The sequence below is a fragment of the Hyperoodon ampullatus genome (genome assembly GCF_949752795.1).
Source record: "Hyperoodon ampullatus genome assembly, chromosome: 5".
NCBI lineage: Eukaryota > Metazoa > Chordata > Mammalia > Artiodactyla > Ziphiidae > Hyperoodon > Hyperoodon ampullatus.
Genome location: NC_136918.1, coordinates 115678152 through 115698822, shown reverse-complemented (window position 1 = coordinate 115698822; position 20671 = coordinate 115678152). Strand labels below are relative to the sequence as shown.

The following is a 20671-nucleotide window of genomic DNA, read 5'->3' as shown; positions in this document are numbered from 1 at the left end:
GGACACCCTTGCACTGTAGGATGCCCTAATGTGTAATAATCCTTAGACTATTGAGTTTATAACTCATGACATCTGGCAGTTACTTGGCATTGTAATTCATGCTGATCAGGCACATCAGAATACACCATGGGAGAGAAATATCAGAGCACTAACCCATTGATACTAGGAAAGGGTGAAATGACAGAGGTACACAGCTGCGCAGACTGTGTACCTCTGTGAACTGTGCAATGTTAGAATGCTGTAAAAGCTAATGCCTTCAGATAAGGACTAACAAGGCGGGAGGAGAGTAGTAATCTATTGGGATCCAGAATAAAGCAGCACATTAATATTTACTTGATAGCACTTTATTTCTTTATTCAAATTGACAGATGTAGCATTAAGGCAGTAATGAATCTTGAAGTTTGAATTTAAATAAATACTATGTATATTTTATTTTACTTTTATTTTTTTTGCGGTACGCGGGCCTCTCACTGTTGTGGCCTCTCCCATTGCGGAGCACAGGCTCCGGACGCGCAGGCCCAGCTGCCATGGCTCACGGGCCCAGCCGCTCTGCGGCATGTGGGATCTTCTCGGACCGGGGCACGAACCCGTGTCCACTGCACCGGCAGGCGGACTCTCAACCACTGCGCCACCAGGGAAGCCCACTTATGTATATTTTAAATTTAAATGTGCACTTAAATAAATATATAAGTATATTGAATTAAATTTTTTTACAGATATATATATATACAAATTATATATATATATAAAATATAAAAAAGATTTGTCCCTTTCAATTTTTTGTTTTCTTTGGTCTTACAGTGAGAGCTAAATGAGGCAAAAAAGAGTGTGCTAAAAAAATGAGAAATAGTGGGCCAAAAAAAAAAAAAATTCCACAAAGCACCTGTAACAAGCCTTCCTGATACCTAGAAGCCTAACTGCTTTAGCTGAAGACTTGAGGCTCATGGGACATGAGCCAGATTAAAGAGCTAGAAGCAGACAGATGGTTATTTGTGATCGTCCTGTAAATGTAAATGCTGTAAAGATGTTGTGATTATTTATTTATTTATTAATGCCCCAACCCAGATTTAGAGAAAGTAGGAGGCAGTATTTTAGCTTGAAATAATCTGGGGTTTCCCTTTGTTACCATCTTGAGAAACATCACTTAATGCTTTTTTTTAGGACTAATCTGTGTAGTTCTGAATTTTAAATTCAATGTATTATTTCTTCCAATATCCAGAGTTATAGCTATCTCTGTGACTGAGATTGAAATTAGCAAAAGGGCAGGTGCTGGAAGGAGGTTGGGTAGCAAAGTAGAACATTTTGGGGATGTGGAGAGTTTTTGTTTTACAGTAGAGGAAGGCCGCCTTGAACACATTTTGGCCAGTACCCTCAATTCTACACAACGTTCTCCTCCTGACGTACTATTATATTTGGACACACCCTCTAAGTTCCCCTCATGCCTTTGAGTTTTCTGTGATTCTGGAAACATCAATCCCACATGAACAATTTTATGGACAATGGCACTTTAAGAAAAAAGAGGAACTGATTAAACATTAATTAGCCTCAATCCACAACTTCCTCACAAGCTAATGGATAGGGTATGCAGATCCTTGTCAAATATCAGATGCTAGGCTTTGCCAAAAATAGGACTTCCAAGTGTTGAAGGAGTGCCAACTGCTGGCTCCTTAACTCAAACCAAAGGAAATGATTACCAGAGACAGGCCTCGAGTCTGCCGTGGTCAGATGTCACCAGTTTGCAGTGCCACATGTGATCCAAGAGTTTATGAATGATCTCAACTCTTGGTCCCCAAGGAGAACATATGCATTACAGAGGTTACGGATACAAATTACAGAGAGCATGATGTTTCCATGCAATTTCTAAGAATCCTTCAGCAAGTTTTAAACATTAATGGAAAACATTAAGGAAGGCTTGGCACTCTTAGGGGGACTTCAAATTATATTGCGGATGAGGATAGAACAGGGCTAAAAAAAGGATTTGAGAATAAAGACTTGGCTAAGAAATTTGGAGCTGGCCATTCCTCTTGGATGACTTGTGTGTTTGTGTGTTTTATTCCCTGCAGAATTCGAGGCTTCACAAAATGCTATGACTTGAAAATGAGCAAGTCACAGGGTATCCCTGTTCATTTATCATGCTCCAATTCATACCACTGGTTTATCTGGATCATTTGCTGAGTGAATTTGCTTGCACAGGGAATCTTAGTGGGATGAGGGGTGAGAGCTTCTCATTTTGGAATTGTCAGCATGTTGCAGAGGTGCCAGAGTGTCAGCTTGCACAGCGGTAGCAGGATGTCTCCCCACTGAGTTCTTTCTTTCCCATTCCCCTTCTGTGCAGAATAAACCACTTATGACTTGTTCCCTAAATATCAGATCTTATTGTCTATTTAGCTGGTGGCTGGCCTGTCCATTCTGACCAAATCTTGTTTGATTGTACCAAATATAATAAAGTAGTTTGTTGTGAATGATGGTTCCTCTTTAGATTTATTAGGTCTTTTGGTCTTTGCAACTTCAGAAAAATACAAAATTATTGTAACTTATCCATGTAGAGCTTTCAGTTGAAGGGGGAAGCTCAATTTCAACTGGCCTAAAAATGAAAGAAAACTTCTTTAGATCCCATATGTAGAAAGTCCAGATTTAACACAGTCTTCAGAATTGGTTTGTTCAGTTATGGCATCAAGAACCCAGATATTTTTTCTAGTGTGCGGAGCCTGTTTCATTCTGAGGCTGGAGCTCCCCCTGGGGTCAGAGCATGGCTGTCAACACCAGCCATTTACTGCAGCAGGACAAGACAGTGCACTTTCCTGGGAAGTAGAGTACAGGACCTGAACTTCAGGCTGGCTGGGATTACACCCGATCATTCCCCATGGTGAGAGGTGCTGCTGGTGATAAGGATAGGAAAATAATGTGTACCAGTTGTAGAAATGGCTATCACTATTCTTCCTAACCCACTGTAATATTTACTATGATATACTATAATTTGTGCTAGCAGTTTTATTGGTTGCACATAAATATGTTGTTCCTTTGAGTGATTGATTTCTGACCTTTTTGAACTGCCTGGCTTTTATTTTAGAGATATATGAGCTTGTAGGTAGGCAAGTCAAGTGAACCGTCTCTTAAATCCTACCAACTTAAATTGTTCTTCAGAAATGACATTTTGAAATCAAATTAAAACACTGTAGTGTATTTTATACAATAAGAAAAAGACTGTAACACACCCTTTGAAGAGGAGTTCATCAATTCAATCAACCTGTCAAGTATACTTGATGAACTCGTCTGATGCCCTTCAAGATGGGAGCCCTGGGCTTCCCTGGTGGCGCAGTGGTTGAGAATCTGCCTGACACATGGGTTCGAGCCCTGGTCTGGGAAGATCCCACATGCCATGGAGCAACTAGGCCTGTGAGCCACAACTACTGAGCCTGCGCGTCTGGAGCCTGTGCTCCACAACAAGAGAGGCCGAGATAGTGAAAGGCCCGCACACCGCGATGAAGAGTGGCCCCCGCTCGCCGCAACTAGAGAAAGCCCTCGCACAGAAACGAAGACCCAACACAGCCAAAAATAAATATATATATTAAAAAAAACGATGGGAGGCCTGTGGTGGGTTACCTAGTCCCGTGTAAGTGTAAAAGAAAAAACTTTTCTGATGAGTGAATCTGAAGCTGACGCTGAAGGAACAGTATGTGTTTGAAGAAAGAAATAGGAAAAAGTAAGGGAACAAAGAGGTATCTGGGGAAGATTTTCAAGCAGAAAGACCATATATGTTAATGTGCACCGATAATTAGATGTTCCTCTGTGTGTCTACGTCAAGAGGGTAGCAGAAATGTATGTGATGAGTGTGGAAATATAAACACAGAGACCTGATTCTATACAACATTTGATATCACATTAAGAAGATAATTTTTTCTTAAAAGCCATTTAAAAAGTTGTGAAAAAGGAATTGATGTGATCATATGTGCACTTTAGCAAACTCATAATAGCCACAATAGAGAGATTAAAAGAGAAATCAGAGAAAAAATTTAAATAGGATACCCTGGAAGTAATTAAGGAAGAGATAAGGACATCCTGAACTGGGGCAGTGGGGACAAAAGAAATAGATACAGGCAATATTACAAATCATTGTAGCATATGACTGTGCGTAGGGTCTAGAGTCAGATCTGCAGGGTTCAGACTCTGTACTTGTCCACCACAATAGGTCATTCCGAATGACCTATGACATATCCATGATGCCAGGTTTTGCACATAGTGTGTACCCATTAAATATTAGCTATTATTGTAGGGCAATTACTTTTAGAATAGGGAGATCAAAGTGTTACTGTGTGTGCTGCTGATTTAAAAAAGCAAGTTTAAAAAAATTCTTGTTATTTCATATATTATGCATGACTAAATGCTTCTGATGGTCCTTTTAAGTATCAAGATTTACTCAAATTTTGTATTCTTAAACTGAAATATGCACTGGATGGGCATCTCTTGGAACCAGTCATCAGTCTTCTACTGAGAAGTCTCTTGCTGCACAGCTCTGACAGCTCAGGTGCACATACAGAGAGAAATCCTGCTGGCATGGAAAGCCTTGTGATCAGTGTTGCTTTGAGTTGCCAGAGGTTTCAACTGCTGCTAACTATGCTTTTAATTACCTATCTCTTTTAAAATTACCTTTCCCGTGATCAGTTTAATTTGTTGCTGATGGTCTTTTTATCTGATGGTGTGTATGAATACTTTCATCCATAATGTTTTAGGCTCTACATTTTTAATAACTGCTTGGAAGCATGTGTAGGTTGTAAGACAGAAATGTATCTTTCAGAAGTCTGCTAATTATGCAGTCTCATTTCATTATTATTGCTAATTTATTTTAAAATGATGAAATGTCAGAGTAATGATTTGCCTTGTCTCTGTTGACTGAGGCAAAAAAAGAATATTGAGAACTATTGAATTAGGACAGAAAGGAGAGGACTTGGTGAGCTAAAGAATGTGAGACAGTAAGAAGCAAGTGTCCAAGAGGTCTGCTCTAAAGGGATACCTAGATGTGAAGCTGTTTTCAGGGCACTGTATTAGTTACCTATTGCTGTATCACAAATTACCACAAAACGTAGTAGCTTAAAACAACACACATTTATTTTCTCACTGTCAGTGGGTCAGGAACCCAGACACGAGTTAACTTAGTCTTCTGCTAAGGATCTCTCACAACGCTGCAATGCAGATGTTGGTCAGGGCCGTGGTCTCATGTAAAGGCTCAACTGCAGAAGTTTCTGTTCCCGAATTTCAGTAGTTGCTGGCAGGATTTGAGCTCTCAAGGGATGTGGACTGAAGCCTCAGTTCCTTGCTTACCATTGGCTGAAAGCTGCCTTCGGGTCATTGCCAAATGGGCCTCTACATGTGTGGCATCTTGCATGATCAGAGGAAGCACACGAGGAGAGAGGGAGAGAGAGACGGAAAAACAGACAGAACCAAAAAGATGAAACTTACAACCTTTTGTAACCTAATTTTTTTTCTTTTTTTTTTTTTGCGGTACGCGGGCCTCTCACTGTTGTGGCCTCTCCCGTCGCGGAGCACAGGCTCCGGACGCACAGGCTCAGCGGCCATGGCTCACGGGCCCAGCCACTCCGCGGCATGTGGCATCTTCCCAGACCGGGGCACAAACTCGTGTCCCCTGCATCGGCAGGTGGACTCTCAACCACTGAGCCACCAGGGAAACCCCTGTAACCTACTTTTTGAAATGACATTCCATCACTTCATTAAAGGCATTTCACCAGGTCCAGCCCAGAGTTAAGGGGAGGGGATGAGACAAAGAAATAAATACCAAGAGGGAGAGGTTATTGCGGAGCATTAGAGAACAAACCTACCACAGGCACCGTCATGTCATTTCTGTTTTATACAGTATTCCTTAACCATTTTATAAGACACTGCCAAGCACATTGTAGTATTCAGTGTCTTCCTGTAGAATTGAATTAATTTGTTACAAATCTTTACGTCATGAATAGGAACTCCATCATATCAAGCACAGTAGTAATTCAGAATTTATTGATCTTCCAGAATAACTTTCTAAGTCACCATGCATGTCAATGTAAAAAAAATTCAAGTCTGACCCAGGTTATGACTAGCTTAGTGAAGTCTCATTTGTGTTTTCAGCTCATATAGAGAAATGAATATTTGGGTTCTAGCCAACTAGATTTCTATTTTTCCCACAGGGAGATTTGAACCCTTGTATTCTAAACTTAGATCTGCAAGCAAGTACTATATCAAAAGTGTACCTATTATATCATTTTTTCTTTAAAGTACAACTTACCTCTACCCTGCCCCCAGCTTTTGTCTTTTTAACCAGATTCTTTTCAGTTCATCATGTTTATTTCTCTTCACCCTATTTAAAGACTTGTTTGGAGCTTTAGGTAAACACATATTGCTGCATGTTCTTGTTTTGGCTTACTTGTCAAGTCACATTGAAAATATGGCTCCCAGTTCTTTCTAGAATAGGAGCTTAATGAGGAAAAATATATAGACTCAATTTGGACTTGCTTTGCTTTTTTACATTTACAGGACTGTTTTAGTTCCCATTATCTAACATACATAAATCCTTTACTGTAGAGAACACCTTCTATTTTTTATCACTTGCCATAAAGCAGAGGGCAAAATCCAAGACAGAAATGAATAATTAGCAAAAATTTGGAAACAATAAATATTTCATTTTATTTTGTTTACATTTGTGAATGGGTATACAAACCTCAGAAACACAGAAGCAGGTATCAGAACATTTATACAATTTGAGATGAGGAAAAATGACTTTCTATTTCCTAAGACAGATTCTATATTTGTCTGCTGTGCTAGAACCTGCTGAAAGGGTTGTTTTTCTCTTGAATGTTTTATTTGAGAGAGAGAGAGAGAGAGAAGAAACACATTTTATTACCCCCAAAGATGTAAAAGAAATGGGTAAAAGAAATGGTATCACTAAGCAAAAATGAATTACTCTAGAAACCCCAAAGAGCATTTTACAAGTTGAAGAGGGTACATTACCAATTATACTATTATCTCACTCTACTCTCTGGGTGAATAGTCGGAAAGCCTAAAATTACAGTTGATGTTAGACTTCTTGGCTTCATTTGCAAATTGGAGTCATTTTCTTTTTTTGTCAATGCCATAAACACACGTTATATTGTTTAAGGGCAGCAGCCCCTAGTTTGTTATGCTATTTTTCTCCTTTTTATCCACCATATCAAAAGACCCTTTTTTTTTTTTCTCTTAATTTAGCTTGTTGCAGATTGATGTAATACTGTGTTTATGAATCATTTGCAGTGGTCTTAAGTACCATTTGATCAGAGGCTTTTTGGCTTACTTGTCAGTAGACCAGTTCTGGAGAAGGTTCTCCAACTGGCCAGATGTGTCATTTTGGACTAGATTGAGAGCCTGCCAAAACACCATTTGCTGTCAGTACCGGATATTGTAGGGGTGCTCACCACCCTGTTACCATATTTTTTCGGGTCTTAACATTGCATAAATAGGCAGCTGTTCTGTATTCAGAATATAAATGAGTCACCAGCTTGCTCTACCTTGAGGATTTACCTGCAGTAGGGAACCACAGTGTTAACCCCTTCTTACCCTGCTGTCTGAACATCACATTTAAACGCACGCTTCTCTCAGCCCATTCAGAAGCAAACCCCTATGCATATAAATCACATCTTTCTTGACAGTTAGACAACAGAACCGAAAAATGTGCAGTTCATTGTGCTAAAATGGAACACATTTCTTCAGCAGCTAAAGCAGTAAATTAATCAGCTTATAAACTAAGAGTGAGCAATTTGTGCTGAATTCTTTCTTACTGCTCCTTCAATAGGAGACAAGGTTCTCTAATCTCATAAAGGGCATGACTTCATTAAGATGGAAAACCATGTTGTAGGAGACAAGAAAAGCAAAGCCTTAAAAGTCACTCAGTTGTCTCTCTGGACCTATTTTCAGGACAGGGGATTTTTATTTATTTGGAGAATGACAATTAACCTGGAGACTTGGCCCAACAAAGAAGCAGAGTGCTGAAGTGGGTCTCATTACAGGACATGAAAGGCAATTGGTTTGACCTAATCCACATTTGCAGCAGATGATTTACATAACAAGCTAGCACAAGCTGCCCAATTTTGATTTCAAATAGCTGACCAATTTCAAATAGCTTGACCAATTTATATCTAGAAAATGTATGTGTGTGTTCATATGTATATATGTATGCAGGTGTGTGTATATATATGTACACATGAATAACACACATACATATACATATACACGTATATATTTGTGTTGGGGGGTTATTTTTTTACCCCAACGTACATTGGGAAAAAACCTTGTCTGTGTTAGAATATCAAATAGGAAAAGTCAAGGCAGTTACAAAAAGCAGAGGCAATTGTGTTATATGGTATATTAGCTGGTCTCAACTGCATTTTTTATTGAAGTAATGTTGACTTACAATATTATATTAGTTTCAGGTGTACAAGTAGTGATTAAATATTTTCACAGATTCCACACCTTACAAAGTTATTATAAAATATTGACTATATTCCCTGTGCTGTACATTACTTCCTTGTAACTTATTTATTTAATAACTGGTAGCTTGTACCCTTTAATTCTCCTTCACCTGTTTTCTCAACTGCTTTGTCTAATGTTTACCTAAAATAGATATAGTCCTTATTTACTAAATAAAACCAGCATTCTGCAGTCTGATAGTACCGAGTCATTTCTCCAGGCTTTTCATTTTGCCAGGGGAAGAAAAGTACACAGATAGACAGGTGACATTTGGAGAGCCAGGCATGCCAGATTTTCGGAGGTTACAACGGAGGTCCAACCTGCTGTTCTCCTAATGAAAGGAGGGGAAATTCAGACTGGCAAAACCGCTATAAGGGATATCTCTGCTCCGAATGTCACGCTGCCCAGATGTCGCTCGGCAGGTGGAGATGCAGACAGAATGAAAATGTAGCCCTGTGTATGTGGGTGCTAGTGCATTGCAAGGGTGAACAATGAGTCTATCTTCAGAAGTGTAATGAAAACAGTGTGGATCTTGTCCATATTCATGTCACGAGAAAGGGCTTTCTCAAGGAGTTCTCACCCCACTTCCCCTCCCAGACTGAACAGGCATACATGCTCCCAGACCACGTGCACATGACTTGTTTCAGGGCTTTAAGTATAACAAGTATAACAACTTATTTTAATGCATTTATATACATGTATGTATACGTATATGCTTTTTAAATAGAAAATGGGGTCATACTGCATAAACAGTTTTGTACCTTGAGTTTGTATTAAATGTCAAAACTATATCATGAATGTGTCTCATCTTATTTTCTTTAGGCTTATCTCATTTTAAACTCAGATTTTATAGCAAAGGTTCATAATCATAGTTAATCATTTCCCTGTTGATGAAGTGCTTAGATTGGCTCTAACATATTTTAAGATGGGCGTGGTTCTGTTCTCAGTAAATACCAGTAAATTTTATTAGAACAAAGTAAGTTAAGACTTGAAGTTACCTTTTGCAAGAGAAAGCTAAAGTTACTGTCATTGAGTTTTCTTTTACTACAATTGTTTTTCTTCAGTGTTACGAGATGACTTCCGGCAAAATCCCACAGATGTTGTAGTGGCAGCTGGAGAGCCTGCAATCCTGGAGTGCCAACCTCCCCGGGGACACCCAGAACCCACCATCTACTGGAAAAAAGATAAAATTCGAATTGATGACAAGGAAGAAAGAATAAGTGTGAGTTAAACTAAAATGGACCCCTAGAGAGATTGAATATCAAGGCTTAAAATGGATGTATTTCATTATTTTATTTATATTATTTATAATATTTTATTTATATTATTTATTATTTCTTGTTAATAAAGTTGTAGAACTGTATTTGAGTGCTAATTACTATTTACACTGTATTGAAAGGACTGAAAAAAGATAATCAAAAATAAAAACTTTGGAATGAGGCTTCAAAGAGTCAAATATTATATAAATCAAGTGTATATGATATATTAATAACTGGACCAATGTGAATATGTAAATATATCTTTGCAGTGGAATAGTGATGTCGAAGCTCTTTTTAAAATCTCCAAATACGTCTGTTGATCATGCAATACATAAGTGTCAAAGTGTAAATGTAGCCATAAACTGTATTAACTAGAACATTTCTTTTCATACTACTTTCAAAATTGTAAGAGGAAATAATTTGAGGTGATAAATATTTCAAGCTCTTTTCCAGTTTTGCCAATGTAATATTTATAACTAAAATATTATATGAGAACTCATTTCAAAGTTTAAGAGATAGAAAGTAAAATCAGTGTAAAAATAACTGCCCGGTTTTGCAGTTTAACCCTTGTAGAAAAATAGTCTGTTTTCAAGGGAAATGGATGATCAGGCTAATCAGTCAATTAATATTCAAAATGGAACACCCAGAAAATGTTAAAAAGGTAGAGAAATGGCATCTAGTTATTTTATTTTTTCAGAGGATCCATTCAACATGTGTATGTGAAGTTTGTGAGAGCAGTCCACTGAAATAGTAGATAATGCCTCAACCTTCTGACATGGTTCTTAGTATAATTTTTATACTCAGTACAATAACTGAGAATTAATATAATTTATTTAAAATAATGTCTCAACGAAACAAATGTACCATTTTTATCAAAAAGTCCATATTTTCTGGGTGTCTGTTCTCTTTAAAAATATCTTATAAATGAGGTTTTATTCTTATGTGTACATTGCGATTACATCATAACACAGGACGAGAGAGGCCATGCAAAAGATCACAACATATTCCATATGATTCTGGCTTGAACTGTTGACACTGTGAGGATCTACAGTGAAAGATAATTTGGTTCCCAATGTCTGTGCTCTGGTACCAAACTTATGAAAATGTGCTCCTGTTCAAGATCTTCTTTTTCATGTTTGTAATCATTTAGCTTTTGCTTTGTAACAAATCACCCCACAATACCATAATTTATAATAACCATTGCATTTACACTATGATTCTGTGGGTAAGCTGACAGTTCTTTGCTCTGGGCTAGCTTGGTTGATCTTTGCTAGGCTTTCTCATGCTTCTGTGGCTTGTTTAAACGTGTGCTGGCAGCTGGGATGATCTAGGATAACTTTACTCACATGGCTGGCCATTGACTGTCTCTCAGCTGGCCATCTTGGTTCTTCTCCTCACGGCCTCTCATTTTCCAGCAGGCTAGCTTGGGCTAGTTCTCATACAGGTCTCAGGGTTCCAACTGCAGCAAGAGAAGGCAAGTCCCTATATACAAGTGCCTTTCTTCTGGTGAAATGTTGCTTTAGTTCCACTGGTCAAATCAAATCAAATCATATCATCACACTCAGCTTCGGGAAAAGGAGAAATGGCCTCTGTGGTTTAAACCTATCATTTATTATGCTCTACTGCATACAGTTGAGAATAGGTTGACTATGTTTTCTTCCTAAGTAAAAAAAAATGTTGAAAATCCCTTTCTATGACATGGCTAGTTTTAGAGCCTGAATAAATCTGATGAAAACGTACCTACTTGAGTTTTGTCTGCCTGTGAAATTAAAATTAAAGGAGGAAACCAGCATATTCTTATCTCATATCTCTTTAAGAACACTTAGTCATTGTAAAGTTAAGATTGTTGAACTAGATAAATAATTTTAAAAAAATTTTAATTGGAAAAGAAGCTATAAGCTGATGATTCACTTACTGAAAACCTTATTCTGCTTTAATGTACCCTTTAACTAACAGACATTTTAACATTATTACATTTGTTTATTCAAACAAAAATGCTTCTCATTTAAGAAACATTTAGGGACCACATATTAGAAGCCAATGGTTTGTACCAAGTCATACTCATCATTCAAAAAAAAGTTTTGTTTTTATTCAACCTGACCTCCTCTTCAAAAATTATCTCATAAATACAGTTAAGATGAGGCAAAGATAATTTTAATACTAACAATTGAAATGTAAACTCCATGAAAGCAGAAATTTTTACTATTTGGTTGACTATTGAATCTCAAAGGCTTAGAGCACCACCCAGCCCATAGAGGTACTCAACAAATACTCACTGAATTCCTCTGAGTCAATTAGATTTCATTATATTATCCAAAGCAGATGTCTAGTACTTCGTTCTGATGACAAATGTCAATAGAAATTCATTCAACAGAATCTCAGAGTGAAGACCAACCACTGTGGTTTAATGGGGGCAGTCGCAAGATTCAAAATAGGACCAGGCACGAGAGAGGAAGGCTACCTTAAAGAAGCATTCTCTAGAAAGGGAATATGGAGGCTTATATTGAGGGTGAATTTAAGAGAAGAAAGTATACACGCAGATGCCAAAATAGTGGGAGAGTTTTGTGTCTTAGACACTCAGCTATTTCTTTTAGAGAAAAAAAATGTGCTTATATATTTAAAATTATTTATTAGTGACCTTTCTTTCTCTGTTTCTTTTCCTTTCCATTTTCTTTCTTTTCAATTTTAACAGATCCGTGGTGGAAAACTAATGATCTCCAATACCAGGAAAAGTGATGCAGGGATGTATACCTGTGTTGGCACCAATATGGTGGGAGAAAGAGACAGTGATCCAGCAGAGCTGACTGTCTTTGGTAAAACTCTCTTTTAAATTATAAATTGCTATTTACTACCTACTTTTCCTTTTCCTTTAAATATTTTTGCTAATACCAAACACCAGGCCATACAGGGACAGTACTTATGACTTGTGGTGAGCTCAATAGACTAGAATTGTCTGGTTTTCTGGTTCTGTCTTTCAGATGAAATCTTTGATGTGAAGAAAATTAAACTTTTGAAACATTAATTTACCTACGTTATTCATATATATTTATAGGATTTTGCCTTTCATCAGGATGTAAAAAACTGTCCTTTCTCAAAATCTATTTGAGAGATTATATACATTTAAAGTTTATCACTCGTTCCATTGTGATGCATTTATCAAGTATTTATTATGTGCATGACACAGGGTAAGGTTTTTTAAAATTAGAGAGTGCAGTGTATAGCCATTTCACTTGTTTTCTAATTTAAAAAATTTCAGATTGAGCTATTTGCAGTTTTACCTCATGGTAGAAAGACTAGCTTGCTAGTTATACACACGCAATCAAAATTAGAAAAAAATTGATCAACTATTTTGTTATAATATTCATGTTTCTTCAACTTAAAAACCAAAGGACTCTTTAGCTGGAGTAATTCAATTAGTTAGTGAAAACGTGATTAGATCTGTATCACAGAAATAGTGGAGAATGCATTAGAAAGGAGAAAATTGGAGGTAGTAAAGATGGCCAATTAAACGATAGTAAAGAAAATGCTACAGGGCAGCTGTGGAAAATTGAAAGAGAAATACAATGGAAGAAAATTGGGGAAAATGGGGATCCTAAAGATGCTGGAAAATGAAACATTCCTTTAGATGAAACTGAAGTCCCATTGAAGTCCCATTCAAGTATCTGTATGGAAATATATATGTATACACACAAACACACTCACATACACATATGTATATATACACACATATATAGATGCATGTGTATATCTATCTCTCTATATATATGAATAAAAGAGTCACTTTTGCAGATATTATGATTTCTTTTTTAAATGCAAGAGATAATTGTGAATTTCAAATTACTTTTTTTTGTGTGCCAGTAAAATAATCTTCTGAATCTGTGCATGGTATGATAAGATCCTATGTCATTACTCCAGAACACACTGAGGTAGCATCAGAATCTGGCATACATCCCTAAAGAAACTTCTTTTGCAGTTTGGGATGTGCCACCCGTGGTATAAAGGGATCCCGTGCTGCGATGCAAAAAAAAGAGCCATATTATTGTTTCCATTACATTTAGAGTGTTAGGTGTGGTTTATGAATATGTACTAGAGTGCAGGCCTCTCTTTTCAATTGCTCTGAGTATCAGGTAATCTCTGATAATACTCCTTGTGGATACTAAGCAGCTTGAAGTCCCAAATGACAAAACCAGTATCCCATAATTCATTAAAGGAATTGAACAGTAAAAATAAAACTGTTCAAAGTATGCATGTAAATTTCTGTCCTACAGAGAGCTCAGACAATATCAGTTTGCCCTTACATTTTATGCAGTTATCTATGTATAAGAGTCTCAAAATGTGTTTCACTCCGTAATGAATAAAATACAGTTTTGCCTGCTAAGATATGAAATTAGCGGTCACTGAACATTAGCATTGAAAACCCACAAGTACAGCTATTCTATTTAAAGAAACACTCATCTCTATTCTTCTGTAGCTACCACCAGCTTTGGAACAGAAATATGTTTCATTACAGCAGTATATATTGCCTTCAGAAGAAAATTGAAAGGGTTTAGTGTTATAACCCAACCAATTAGACTTACAAATGTGACTTGTGTTATGAAATATTCACCCTACTTTCTCTAAAAACATGATGAGAACTACAGGATATCCCTAAATATGTCGGGAGTTACAGGGGGGACTTCTAAATTATTTTGAAAGTAGCTATAAACCAAAAAGATTGAATTTGTCTACAGGCAGTTCTTCTGGAACAATTTGTTTAGGAAGCTGAGAAACATTTATCTCATGGTGTAAACTAGTCAGAACTGACCTATGTACAGTATTAAGTTGAGGGAAAAACCAGAATTCCATAATTGATAAGAAAACAACATCCAAACCTAGAATTAAAACATAAAAAGAGTAGTGATGGTCTAAATCAAGATTGTGACAAGTATTGCAAGGGAAAGACCCCCTCCTGTACCTTGATTCCCCAATTCTTAGAGAAAATAAAATAACTAGTGTGCTATGTATAATGAGGCCTTCTTTAGTTTATTTTGATGCCCTATATCCAGAAAATGTTTTCTAGTAAACCTATCTGTATTTCATCGTTGTTAGATATTCTATGTCTGGTGGGAGGTTTATAAACGTAAAACTGGTTTGTGACAGTTTACCTCTCCTCTCTCAATTATATTTTCATGTAGCAACACTTCTGCCTCTAAAACTCTGGCTACTATGACAACTCTGTACTCTTCCAGATTTTAAATGGAAGTTTTAAAATGTCCTTTGCAACTCCACCTTTAAGATATGTAATACAGAAAAAGTAACTGAGGATATTTAATTGTTCAAAAATATAATTCACTTATAATGGCAAGGAAACGAATGAAAAGGTTAAAGGGTCTTTACCAATACAATAGCCATCTACAAGTATTTTGACTCTTTAATAAGTGGGATTGGACTTAGAAGTTTTTTAGTTTGAAAATTGCAAATTATGCTTTAAAAATCTGCACTTTAAGAAAAGTCTTAATCAGTGTGACTTAATTTTCAAAATGTTACTCTACCATACCCTCTGAATCATCTATGCTGTTTGTTCTTCTTTAATATTTGCTGACCATAAAGTAACATCCTAGTTAAGTGGCAGTACCAAATCTAAAAGTTAGAAGTAGGCATCACAGTGTAGAAGGATACTAAAATCTATGGCGCAGTCTAGATGTCTTCATAAAGAATACTTTGTAGCAATTTACATATGTTAATTAAATTCTAGGGATCCTGAAGACAGAGAAACTAGAGTTGAAGTACATAATTAAATTTCCAGTTATAGATAGGTTTGGGATATCTGTTATCTAGAATTTACTATCATTAAAAAGCAACTAAAAATAAGATTTTTTTTCCTAATGATTTTTAAATGTTTGTAAAAGTAATACATGAAAAAATATTTTCTGTGTTACATTTCTAATAGACATTAGAAGTATTGCAAAACTTATGATGAAATACAGAAAGAGCTTGCAACCTTCCCTCCTCCCAACACACATACACACATGCACATTTCTCATCTTTGAACATTCCTGTAAGCCTGTTTTATCTTTTTCTTCTGGGATTTATTTCCATATTTCTGTGTGCTTATTCTGCAACTTTATACATTTTAACTTCTTATTTGGGAAGATGATGATCTGACCCACTTATACTCCCTTCCCCAACTTCTCACCTGTACTTTCCCTTCTTTCTGTCTTTTCCCTTCTTTGTCTTTTCAGTATATTGACTTTAGAAACATTGACTATATTAATATTTAGAATTTAAGTTATTATAACCTTGTAAATATTGACTGTGAGCTAAATGTTATGCTATTATAATGGCATTACTTTTCTGGCACTATATTTGGTCTTCTTTGAATTAATAATAAATCCATTTTTCCTTTTACTTATGTTTATCTATGCCTGTCATGAATTCTTCTTGAAATCTTCAACAGAAGGTTTAAAATTCTCTAAATTCTATTTAGCTATTAAGTCTACTCTTGCTACAGCCATCCTGGAGGTGTCAGACTTCTTCCCAGTCCAACCAAGCTGGATTCTATTTAGATCTACCCCAGAAACTTCATTCTGATATTCATCTTCCTTTTCCTTTGATGCTGGATTCCCTGTTTCCTATATCCTGTATTTTTCTTTTCTTGTTTAACTCCTATATTCAGAACAGGGTTTCTCTCCTGATTTCTCCTTGACTAGAGCCTAGAGCACATTCCAGACCAAACTATCTTTATTCAATCCAAAACTTAATGGATACTTCGGCTGGTTATAGAATTCAAGTTTAAAAAAATATTTTTGCTCCAAATATTAAGGTCGCCACTTCAATATCATTTTGCTTCCATCATTACTGTTGAGGAGTCTACTGTACTTTTGATTCCTATGTGATCATTTTCCTTTTTTTTTTTCTCTTTCCAAACTTTACTTAGTACCTTCTCTTTATCCCATGGTTCTGAGATGTTTCAATACCATGCCTCATTTTGGAACTTTTTTCTTTTACTGGTTCGACACTTACTGAGCAATCTCAATCTAAAAACGTTCTATTCAAACAAGTCAATGAAATATACTGTCCATTTTTTCTATTCCATTTCTCTGTCAAGCATAAATTCATTAATGTGATGTTAAATCTCCTAGATCTTTCTTTTCTTGAAATATTCCTTATTTATAGCATCTTGTTCTTATTTCATGGCTGTTTTAACTTATCTTGCATTTCAGGATTTTAACAATATTCTTTTTCTTAAATAAAATTTTCTCATGATGCATTCCTCCTTTTCTTCTAAGTTCCTTTCCCTGACCTCCCGCCTGCATTGTTCTGTCTTTTACATTGGAGGCTTTCTTCAGATGACTATTTTCTTCGGGATGAGGATAGAGGTTGGGTCTGGTTATACTGATATTCAGTTATTGAGTGAGAGAGAATAGTTGATGGCCTGAGTGTAGTTGAGATACTGTGAGACAAAGCTATGAGGGAAGAAATCTCGGAACCAAACCTTAGGAAATATCTCTGTGTTATTGATAACTTGTGGCCTTCAGTTAAGAATTTAAAACATAAGGTGTTATTAAAATCAATGTGATTGTTAAGAGCAATTTAGTTCTTTTAAATAGTATTAACTTGAAAACTTTAAAACAGCAAAATATTTCTCATTTGTTCACTTATTTAATAAATATCTTTTGAACACCTACTATGTGCCAGGCTCTGAGTGTTTAAATAGAGTAGGGAAATGAATAGACAGGTCCCCTGCTTTCAGTAAGACTCTCATATCATATCAGCAATAACACGAAACTTTGCCTCTAAAACATGGTGAGAAAGGCATTCTTTTCCCTCTGAGAATATTTACCTATGTTTGCTTTTGCTTCACAGGATGGTTTCTTTCAGACAAAGAAAATTCTTGGCAAGAAGAGAAATTAGTACAGCAAGGATTTATTTAATCACAGTCACGCAGACTGATCATTATCATCCAGTCTATATTGGAAGGGAACAGTAATTCACATTCAATGGCTATCATAACTCCCTGCCCCTCACACATACCCATTTAAAAAAGGAGACATACTACGACTAGCCATCTCACTTTCCAGTGTAATAGACACTACTGGGTGGCAGATCCTTCTGGGTCAACTGAAGTTAAGATAAGATTTACAAGCAGTGGTTAGGTCTCATGTGCTTTCACTGCATAGCTTTGGTCTTAGAGGACTTAATGGACTCTACCTATATAATTATTGCCATAATGCTACTTTTATAATGTCAAGCAAAGTTTATTTTTAAATTGTTAAGGTTGTCCTAGTAATAGCTGTCACAGCACAGCCTTTGCCAATTTTACAGCCATAGTCAATGACTGAATACAGTTGAAAGAAATTTGTTCTCTGGACACTTAATTTCCTTCATTGTAGCATGTAAGTAAGAAAGTTAAGAGATATTATGCAACCACATTTCAGATTTATGGTTTTGGGGTTGAAGTGAATATTTTGCTTTCTGAGTATTATTGACATAACCACAAGGAGACTTGGCATTTGATTTTATTACAGTTGCATACGAAGCTGGATTTTCCACAGTGCCAATTTGGAACTAAATTAACCTGGCTACTTGAGACCTGTACTTTACATAGTACCACGCTGCCAAAGAACACTGCTATCTCAAGAGAGTTTAACTTTATAAGCAAATTATGCAGGTGATTCAAATCCAGTTAATCTCACAATTAAAAAATGTTAATTGCATTGGCAAAGACATTGCCTCTGATCATGCTATGGCTATATAATTAAGGGACAGGCCATTCAGAGGGACTCTAATCTCATTGATAAACCTTCAGCAAATAGCCCTTGAGATGTCTACCCGTGTTTCAATGTGTGATCAGCCATAAGGTAACAACATAGAAAAATCAGTGACCTTATTTTGACATGCCTTAAAATTTGGTTTGCTTGTTAGTCAGTAGTTCGAGATGTTTCATGTATATTTATTGTAGTTGTACAGAGCTTCATGGAGTACAAACTTCATGGGGCATTAATGGGTATTGAATGTGGTCAGTTATCGACTTGCTGGATGCTTCTCTTGTCATCTTACTTTCCAATCCTTCTAACTACATTATTTGCAGATGATTTTTACACAAAACAGTAAACCCCAAGATAATTCCTTGTAATTTTTGTAATTTGCGTCTGAAAGGGGTGTGGTTTTGTGTTTGGCTATGGTAGCAGTAGCCCCTGCAAAGGCAAAGCATTTAAAAATACATTTCTGCCTGTATAACTTATTTAGTCTTGAATACTCATATTTTTGATTCTCAGATTTTCTGGAAATAAAGTCTAGTTAAGTAAACTGAAAATAATTCCTACCAAAAAATGTCTTTCCATCTAAATAAATGTTAAGCAAATCTACAGTTTTTAACATACTGTTTTGTTGTGGGCTGTTAAAATTACAAAGTAGAAGATGAACTTAATATAATTAGCAGAAAACAACTGAAATAATGAATAACACAATTTAGAGATAATTGCTGCAACAGGTGCTATGGAAATTCTCAGAACAATTTTTTAAAAGTTGTGACCAAATTCCAATGAATTGGTAAATTTCAATGTTACTTTGTTGGAAGGCACAACCTCAGGTACATTCAGGTATAAAACCCTTTCTGATGTACCATGTATATGCAAATGACTTTCTTCTGGGTTATTCTTTGCATTGTCCATTTTTTTTTTATCAATTGAATTGCATTTTCCACCATAAACCAATGTTAGGCTTCCAAAAATTCTATACCACATAGTCTCCTGTGGTTATCTAGTTGCTAGGCAACTAAACTCTGCTTGAGGGCAGAAGAGAATAGACAAAGTTCCTTGCAAAGTTCTCCACCCCTACTTCGTTCATCAGAACAGCAGCAGGGAACCCCATAACTTTCTTCCTTCTTGAAATTGTAAATCAGGTGCTTCCACGTGTCTCCATACAAGACAGTGGGACTTAGAACAGGTATGATAACCAAAAAAATCCTCAAGGACCCTAATGGTGTCCTCTGAACGAAGAGATAATTTTAGTTTTGTGGCAACGCTTTCAAAGTTTGCTCTTTGAACTAAATATACTCATATGTTGCAATTTTGTGACTGGTGGCATGTTAAAGGAAACATACAATAACTTTGCCTGAAGATATTCATGTGTAGTTTAGTGGAACTAATCTATATACTCTTATGCAATTTACTTCGTAGTCAGCATCATGCCATGAAAAATTTCCATGTTAGAGAGAGAGATACAGAGATAACATTAACATCCCAAGGTAGTGGAACTAATCTATATACTCTTATGCAATTTACTTTGTAGTCGGCATCATGCCATGAGAATTTTCCATGTTAGAGAGAGAGATGCAGAGATAGCATTAACATCCCAAGGTATGATTTTGCCACAATTTCTCCTAAAATCCCCGATTTTCCAATACTGCCAGCATTGCTGCAATGATCCTATATTGTTCTTATCTCTTGTCGCAGTTATCAATGATCGAAGTTACTGTTCTGTATTATTTGTATTGTGGAGTGTCTGCAAGTAATGACTATTTTGGTTCTTCTCCAATACTCACACTTTCCTTCTTCTTCTTACTGATTATTAATGTCAGCATGTCCATTTTGTTCCTGATTGTATTAGGCATGACTTTAGTATATTACTTTTAAAGAATAATTTTTGCATTTAGTTTCTGATAAAATATCTTCATTATATTTAAGAAGTTTCTTGTGATTCCTTCTTTATTTAGAATTTTTTTTAATCCACAGGTTCTCTATGTCTATAGATGTAATCATATTTATTTTCTCCTCTCTGTAATATAAGTAGCCTCCTTTACCATATTAATTATGAATGAATTTGACTTCAAGTAACAGAAGGCTAACAATGGCTTAAGTGTAAGGGGTCCATTTTTTTCATATCTACCATATCTGCAATGAAAGGATTGACACAGTCACACACCATATCCATACCTTACC

The 20671-nt window shown here is 36.2% G+C and overlaps 1 protein-coding gene across 1 annotated transcript in view; it reads left to right on the top strand.

The window, feature by feature from the left end:
• Positions 1 to 20671, top strand: part of ROBO2 (roundabout guidance receptor 2) — a gene marked incomplete at both ends in the record, with an annotated part of 582120 nt that overhangs the window by 413020 nt on the left and 148429 nt on the right. The window contains 2 exons of the mRNA XM_079704897.1: positions 9555 to 9712; positions 12442 to 12562. Coding sequence (XP_079561023.1) covers positions 9555 to 9712; positions 12442 to 12562 — 279 coding nt within the window. The remainder of the gene's footprint in view (positions 1 to 9554; positions 9713 to 12441; positions 12563 to 20671) is intronic.